General features: G+C 49.2%; 1 protein-coding gene across 1 annotated transcript; it reads right to left on the reverse strand.

The window, feature by feature from the left end:
- Window positions 1-5,311: 5,311 nt before the first annotated feature.
- LOC142246056 (hemoglobin subunit beta-2-like) lies at window positions 5,312-7,877 on the reverse strand. Its single transcript, XM_075319068.1, has 3 exons — window positions 7,786-7,877; window positions 7,171-7,393; window positions 5,312-5,448 (listed from the first exon to the last, which is right to left on the reverse strand). Exons 1-3 carry the CDS (start codon window positions 7,875-7,877, stop codon window positions 5,320-5,322), a joined length of 444 nt encoding a protein of 147 aa, XP_075175183.1. The 3' UTR covers window positions 5,312-5,319.
- Between the last annotated feature and the right edge of the window lie 461 nt (window positions 7,878-8,338).

The following is an 8,338-nucleotide window of genomic DNA, read 5'->3' on the forward strand; positions in this document are numbered from 1 at the left end:
TGCACATGCAGCGCGTACCACCCACGGTTCCCCATCAGCCGTGTGTACTCCACCACATCACCCAGCTTCGCATCTCTCCCTGGGTGGCCTCTGGGCAGGTGCTCCTCGATGTCTCGTCGGGCCACAAACACGTCCTTGCCCAGACCGGGCTCCCTGATGAAGCCCCAGCCACCAGCTTGTCGGAAGTCAACTATTAGGCCCCGTCGCACTGGGCCCTCGGATCCCTTCAGGGCCTTCCTAACCTCTTCTTTGGAGGCCAGATTAGTGGCTTCTTTGGCCTTCCGCCTATCCTCCCGGAGTTCCCGCTCCCTCTGGTACTCTATCACCAGCCTCCGGCACGTTAGCTCGTTGGCCAGGGGGGTCTCCTTAGGGCGCAGCGGCCGCTGCAGTCCCCTGCTTTCAATGGGCGCTGCGTCCCAATTCACTCCCGGGGATGCCATTCCCAGGAGGCTCACAGGGGGACTCGGCAGGGGGCCCGCTAGCTGTTCGGGGTCCACCCCTCCCCAAGCTCCGTCTGTGGGGGTCTCAGGCAGGCCTCCGGTGCCCCACCCGGCGTCAGCGGGGCTGGCGGGGAAGGCCAGGGGGTCGGTGAAGGGGCTAGTCGGTGGCGTGTGGCGGGGCCATGGGTCCGGACTGATCGGGGGTTCATGTTGCTCACCCTCCTGCTGCTCCGCGGCGTCCATCCACTGACCCAGGCCCTCCGGTACCAGCGGTGTTTCTCTCTGCCGGTCCGCTTCCACTTCCACGCTGCTCAGCCTCCGGGCCAGGACTCGCATCTCCTCCCAGAGCAGGTCCAGCTCAGAATCCATTTCTCCGGTCCCTGGTGCACCTTGCTGCAGCTCCTCCGCCATGCTACCGGCCTGGTGAATGCTGACTGGAACACTGCTCGGGTGCTCGACCACGCCACTCGGCTGCACCCTTTCCCTTCTCGGAGGCGGGGCCGGAGTCTGCACTAGCATCTGGCGCCAGACTGGCGCCCAGCCCATCACGACCGGCATCACTCCGCTTGCGATAAGGTACATTTTCTTTATCTGCTGGTCTGGCATTTAGACTCTCTCTGCCAGCCGGCCAGCTTATCTAGTCGCCATTTCTTCTTCCTCCGCCTTCCATGGCGGGCACCGCTTCGCGCTCTTTTCTTGGACAAGGGGGTGGGGCTTCTCTTCGCGCCCTTTCTTCTTTCACGCCCCCCTTCTTCCCGCGCTCAGCATCTTCAATGGCGGTAGTTTCTCACAGTTTAACACAGGCTTCTTCACGATTCTTCAGGCGCACAGTACCCGGTGTGACCGGGCACGAAATCCTGTTCGTGACGCCAAATTTGACTCGCCCACCCCAGGGCTATGGGACACCCGGTGCCGGGCCGGACTAGTCCGGAGGTAGTTAGTGGTGGCTGGGCCCGGCTCCGTGGCCCTGGTGGGTGTCAGTAGAATATGTGGCTAGATGAATAAAGTTTGTGTTCGTGACGCCACCTGTGGTATGCGGCTAATAGGCCGCCGCTGCTGTATGAAGCCTCCGGGGGATGTTATAGCAGCAATGGTGGTACTGCTCCCCACAGGTGGAGCAATGCCCGGGGCACTGTTGGTGCTTGTGAGTGTCTATGCAGATGAAATAACAGAGGCAACTTCAAGGGTGCAGTTCAAGTTCTTTACTCACACTTCTTGTCACAGCGCTGTAGGGACCCTTGGACTGCTGGGACCACTGTCAGGGACCTCCGCCGTTTCTGGGTGATTCTGAGAGTGAAAGCCGGTACCCTTCTCTTAGTGTCTCTTTCTTCTGCTGTCTTCCTTAGCCTTGCCTTTGATAGGATAAACCTGGCTTGGCCTCCACTACAGCCTCCAGGCTGGGGGGTCACCTGTCGGCTGATTACCCCTTTTCTGGAAGTTCTGCTATGGGTTCTGGCCCTGGGAGTCTACAACGTTCCCTAAGCCTCGGTTTTTACTCTTTGGAGATGATCTTTGCACTCCTCCAGTCTCTAGGGACCGTCCCCTGTCGCAGCTTGATCACTCCACCGATGTTCTTGTGGAACAGGCCACCATAGCTCTAAACTGCCCCGACAGCTATACAGACTACCCGTGGCCCTGCGACTCCTTCTGCCTTCTACGTGGTGTCACCTGGACCTCTGGGTCCCAGGATCTTCACCAGGAAGTGTCTCTTTTCTTCTTTCTAGCCCCTGACTGACTTGGGGCTTTCCTTTCTTTCCTTTCTCTTCTCCTCCTTGCCTGCCTCCAGCAGGCCTCCTCCTCCTCCCCACTCTCTCTCTCAACTTCGACTCACTACACTAGACCTTCCTCTCTGTGTCTGCTCTCTGGTGGCTCCTCCCACCTCCCCAGTTGCTAAGCTACCACCATATGGGAGCAGGGATGGGTCTTACGGCCCCTCTCAGCATGCAGCATGGGAGGGTTGCCTGCCACTTTCCCTGGTCCCAGTGTGTTCCTAGCAATGGGTGTAGTGTGGATTTACCAGGGGACCGGAGTTCACTCTCTTCCTCTCCCAGAATGGGGCATCACACCGCTGGATGGGGTGCAATGACCTGTGGCGACGGAAGCCTCAGGGGCGCCACAGCCTCATGTGACCCAGGGAGCGTCGTAGACTATGTTTTGACAGAAAAATGTAACCCCATGCTTTACAGTTAGGCTATGTGCGCACGTTGCGTACTGTCACTGCAGAAATTTCTGCAGCTATTTGAACAGCACACGTGCGCTTCAAATCACTGCAGAAAGAGTCCGTAATGAAAAAAAAAAGCCGATTCCATGCTCTCTGAGTGCGGCCCCTCCCATAGACAGAGCGACCGCTGCATGCAGAGCGCAGGAAAGAAGTGACATGTCACTTCTTCGAACGCGCGCTTCAGGCAGCAGCCGAAGCGCTGCGCTCTAAGACGCCACGTGCACACGTCTCCTGCATAATCTTCATAGACTATGCTGGGGACGCAGGACGCATGCAGTTACACTATGGTGCAGATCGCAGCGTAACTGCATGTAAATATGCGACGTGCGCACATAGTCTTAGTCTCTAAAGTCCTGCCGCCATTAAACTGAATGGGGGTGGGATCTATAGGTTATTAATATCAACTGTCAGTGGTTGCTATAGGAACAAAATAAACTGTTAGTTGAAGCTTATGCGTGAGGTAACATGATGTCGGTGGAGACATGGATAGAGAGACAGAAAAAGACAGCCCGGGAAAGAGACAGCCCGGGAGAGAGACAGTTCGGGAAAGAGACAGCCCAGGAAAGAGACAGCCTGGGAAAGAGACAGCCCAGGAAAGAGACAGCCCAGGAAAGAGACAGCCCGGGAAAGAGACAGACAAAGACAGGCAAAGACAGACGGGGAAAGAGACAGACGGGAAAGAGACAGACGGGGAAAGAGACATACAGACACACACATAGAGACAGAGATAAAGAGAGACAGACAGAGACAGAGATGGAGACAGACTGATACAAATACAGACAGAGATAGAAATAGACAGACAGAGACATAGACACAGACAGACAAGGAAAGAGACAGACAGCGAGACAGACAGACAGTGACACACAGACAGAGACTGGGAGAGAGACAGAGAGACAGTTACTATCCCGGGCAACGCCCGGGTACTACAGCTAGTCTAATATATAAAGCTGAGTGTATGTGTCTGTGTGTGTATGTGTGTGTGTATGTCCGGTAAAGGAATCCGCACCGTCACATTTACAATCACGAAATTTTGCACGGAAATTTAACTCCATGCTTTCCAGTTACGCTACAAAATCCTACAGCCATTAAACTGAATGGAGCTGGGAGCTGCAGGCTATAAATAGCAACTGTCAGTGGTTGCTATAGGAACAAAATAAACTGTTAGTATAAGATAGGATGAATGGATAGAGAGAGACAGAAAAAGACAGACAGACAGAGAGACAGACTGGGAAAGAGACAGACTGGGCAAAGAGACAGACAGGCAAAGAGACAGACGGGCAAAGAGAGAGACGGGCAAAGAGACAGACCAGGCAAAGAGACAGCCCTGGAAAGAGGCAGTTGGGCAAAGAGACAGCCGGGCAAAGAGACAGCCCTGGAAAGAGACAGCCCGGGAAAGAGACAGCCCTGGAAAGAGACAGCCCTGGAAAGAGACAGCCCTGCAAAGAGACAGCCGGGCAAAGAGACAGCCGGGCAAAGAGAAAGCCCTGGAAAGAGACAGCCCTGGAAAGAGACAGCCCCGGGAAAGAGACAGCCTGGGAAAGAGACAGCCCGGGAAAGAGACAGCCCGGGAAAGAGACAGCCCGGGCAAAGAGACAGCCCGGGCAAAGAGACAGCTGGGCAAAGAGACAGCCTTGGAAAGAAACAGCCCGGGAAAGAGACAGCCCGGGAAAGAGACAGCCCGGGAAAGAGACAGCCGGGGAAAGAGACAGCCGTGAAAGGAGACAGATGCCTGAAGAGACAGCCCTGGAAAGAGACAGCCCTGGAAAGAGACAGCCCTGGAAAGAGACAGCCTGGGAAAGAGACAGCCCGGGAAACAGACAGCCGGGCAAAGAGACAGCCGGGCAAAGAGTCAGAGAGAGAGACAGATACAGAGATTGAGACAGACTGATGCAAATACAGAGAGATAGAAACAGACAGACAAGGAAAGAGACAGACAACGACACACAGACAGACTGGGAGAGAGACAGTTACTATCCCGGGCAACGGTCGGGTACTACAGCTAGTATCAGTAATAGAGATGAGATGTAGAGATGTATCCGGCGCAGGCCTGTGTGCCTTCATATGCCAGGGCTGAATTTTAATCCCAGTCCATTCCCACTCATGGGAAAAAATATATCAGACGTTGTGAAAAGGAAAGTGGAGCAGTTCTCCATAGCAATCAATCAGATTTCATCTCCTTTTTTTTCAGAGAGTTCTCTTGGAAATTGAAAGATGAAATTCTATTAGTTACTATGTAGAAAATGTGAGAAATCTCCCATATTTTGTGAACCAGATGTTAAAGAAACTTTTATAAAATGTTATTGCTTTTATATTGAAGCAATGAAAATACTTTTAAAAGTAAAGTCATTAATACATTGTGCTGCAAATTTGAATTTTTTTTTCAATTTTCATTCCCTTTTCCTATCTCCCCCCCCTCTCTCCCCTGTATGGGTCAGCGTGGGGTACGTTTAAAGGGAGTGGAGAAAAAAAAGGATGATAATAGATTTGTATCATCCTGTTATGTGTTTAAGTGTATATTGCCTATGTTTGAATATATTGATAAATATATAAAAAGCTGAAAACTTAACACAAGGCTTTGGTTTCATTTTAAAACAGCATTTTATTTTACAAATAGCAGCTTATTTTTACATTGATGGAACGACTGTGATAAACGGTAATTTAGAAATATCCATGGCTCAGACCAGCCACCAAGACATTGATGAACTTCTCCCAGGCGGCCTGGACCTGAGGGGTAAATGCAGATCCCAACTTGGAGGCCAAGACGATGACCAGAACTTCTCCAAGACGCTGCGGATAAAGGAAACAATCGGTTACATTATTTGTTTTTTAGCTAATTTATATTATAATCATTGCATGCTACTTAGCATCACAACAGATAAATAAATAAGATAAATAGCTACCTTTTGTCTTTGTTATATGTGCGCACTGGAAAATGGAATTTTCTCAAGAAAATTCCGCAGGTATTCAAAGATTACCGCACCCGCGGCAAAAAAACGCGGCAAACCGCACCCGAAAACCGCATGCGGTTTGCCGCGGTTTTACCGCGGTATTGTTCGTGGTATTGCCGCGGTTTTGCTGCGTGCGGGTTTGGATGTGCTTTATTGCATTCAATGCAATAAAGCACATTGAAAAAAAAAAAAAAGTCATTTCACTCTGAGATAGATAGATAAAGAGACAGAAGAATAGATAGAGGGATAGATAGATAGACAGACAGATAGAGGGATAGATAGATAGATAGATAGATAGATAGATAGATAGATAGATAGATAGATAGATAGAGGACAGATCGCTGCATTTCCCACGGTCGGCAGTTCACATTACCGGCCATGGGAAATGACCGGTAATTACCTCTGCTGTCTACTGCATTCATTCAGCGCTGTGACAGTCGTGGCTGGATGTAAGCAGCTCAGGATGTGGATTATGCTGGAGCTGTGGATTACGCCGGAGCTTTGTTTCGGGAGGGGTTAATAAAAGGGTTAACAAGGCTTGTTTGTTTTATTTAAAATAAAGGATTTTTCTGTGTGTGTTAATTCACTTTACTTACGGGTTGATCATGTCAGCTGTCACATAGACGCTGCCATGATCAAGCCTGGAGTTAATTGGGGCAATCCGCCACCATTAACCCCTTGTATTACCCTGACCGCCACTGCTACACGGCGGCAGGAAGAGCCGGGGACACGCCGGTGCTGCCGCATAATGGATGCGACAGTCCCGGGGCAGCTGCGGCTGATATTCTCGGCTGTGGGAGGTGGGAGTGAGGCGGGGGACATTAACCCCGCCCCTCGCCCTCCCCAGCCTGAGAATACCGGGCCGCCGCTGTGTGCTTACCTCGGCTGGACGGTAAATATACAGCGGAGCCCACGTGTTTTGTTTTCTATATTTCCGTTTGCTTTCTATGTGTGTTCTATGTGTCTGTGTTCTATGTCTGTGATGTGTCTGTGTTCTATGTCTGTGATGTGTCTGTGTGTGAGGGTGATCTGTGTGTTTGTTTACTCTCTGCTTTGCTTCCTCTTCCTGTAATGACATCACTTCCCTGCAAAACCGCAGACAAGCGATGTACATTACCAGAGGTAAACCGCGAAATACCGCAGGGAATAACGCAGGAAAACGCAGTGAACCGCACAGAATTTGCTGCCTGCGTTATTCCCTGCGGGATTTCACGATTAACATTGGAGTCAATGTAGTGAAATCCCGCAGCGACGTGCGGAAAAGAATTGACATGCAATTGTTTTTGCTGCGGGAATCCCGCAGCAAAACATGCAGCTGTCAAATTCCGCCTAGTGCGCACAGGATTTTTTTTGCCCATAGGTTTTGCTGGTGATTCACTGCAGAGATGTTATGAACATTTTCTGCAGCGAAACATGCAGCAAAACTGCAAAAAATCCGCGGCAAAATCCGGTAAGTGCGCACATAGCTTAGAATGTTTTATTATTATGATTCAAAAAAAAGTTACACTTAAATGGGAAGTGGATTGCAGACAATAATTAAATCTAATATTATGTGTGTTACCTTGAAGTTCTCGGGGTCCACATGGAGATCCTGGGCATGGGACTTGCTGAGATCAGCCAGGTGCTTTTTCACACCATCCAGATGCTGAATGGCATTGCCAACAGCTGTCAGCACCTTCTTGCCATGAGCCTTCACCTTGGCATTGCCAGAGATGGCGGTGACATTGGACAGGTTTCCGAAGGAGCTGAAGTATCTCTGGGTCCAGGGGTACACGATCAGAAGCCTAAGGTTTATAGGAATGAAGAGAACAATTACTCATATTGATTCATCAGATGTATGCCCCAAATATCTCATTTACAAAAACGTTTAATGTAATATATAAACTTTACGAGTTTAGATAATCAAATTCAACAGAAATAATGATGGTATAGTAGGCAAAGTAGATAAATATATGTCATTTAAAAGTAAACTAAGGGAGAGACACATCTAAAGCAAGAGAAATAATATTACAAAAAGTGAACACCAAAACTCACTAAAAGTAAGGGAGTCTGTGCCTGATAAGTAATAACATTGGTAAGTGCCAAGAAGGATAATTATAGTGAAATACAATGATGGTTACAGTTTTCATATGAAGCAGAATAACATATGTGTATGAAATGTATATATGTATATTACCTGCTCAGAGCGTCATGGCCGTCCTGTTCAATGTTGACCTTGCTCCATACGGAGGTGATGGCGGCTCTCTCTTCAGCAGTCCAATGAACCATGATTGCTGTCTGATGCTATTGTACACTGGAAGTGACAGTGAAGCCATTACATGGATCTTCCTTTTATATTAGTCTCTCACAAGTTACACCCATTCCCGATTACTGCTGCATCATGCTTTTCTCCCAGTCCTTCAAAGTCTTATCGGTCTTGCAGGAAAAGTCGCTTTCTAAGCAGGTGAAAAATGCTGAGCACAGGACAGTGTCCAACATGGTCAAATGTAAGTCTGTACACATAGATGTAATGTTCTAGTGTCTGCTATGAATTAAATATAAAGTCCACACACCGACTATTAGTCTAGTAGTTTGTAGATCTACTGCAATGAAAACTATAATCTATCATTGAAAAATTACTGTGAAGAGTGAATATTCCGCTCTGAATCAGGATCATTCTGTACCATTACTGGTCATACAATATACCGCAACATCATGTGTTTAATAACATGAATCATGTTCTGTGATCC

Source organism: Anomaloglossus baeobatrachus, chromosome 7, assembly GCF_048569485.1.
Source record: "Anomaloglossus baeobatrachus isolate aAnoBae1 chromosome 7, aAnoBae1.hap1, whole genome shotgun sequence".
NCBI lineage: Eukaryota > Metazoa > Chordata > Amphibia > Anura > Aromobatidae > Anomaloglossus > Anomaloglossus baeobatrachus.

Coding starts and splice junctions, on each gene's coding strand:
- LOC142246056 (XM_075319068.1), bottom strand. CDS start 7,877: ATGGTTCATTGGACTGCTGAAGAGAGAGCCGCCATCACCTCCGTATGG. Junction 7,394..7,785: donor GGCCATGACGCTCTGAGCAG/GTAATATACATA, acceptor TATAAACCTTAG/GCTTCTGATCGTGTACCCCT. Junction 5,449..7,170: donor TGGACCCCGAGAACTTCAAG/GTAACACACATA, acceptor CTTTATCCGCAG/CGTCTTGGAGAAGTTCTGGT.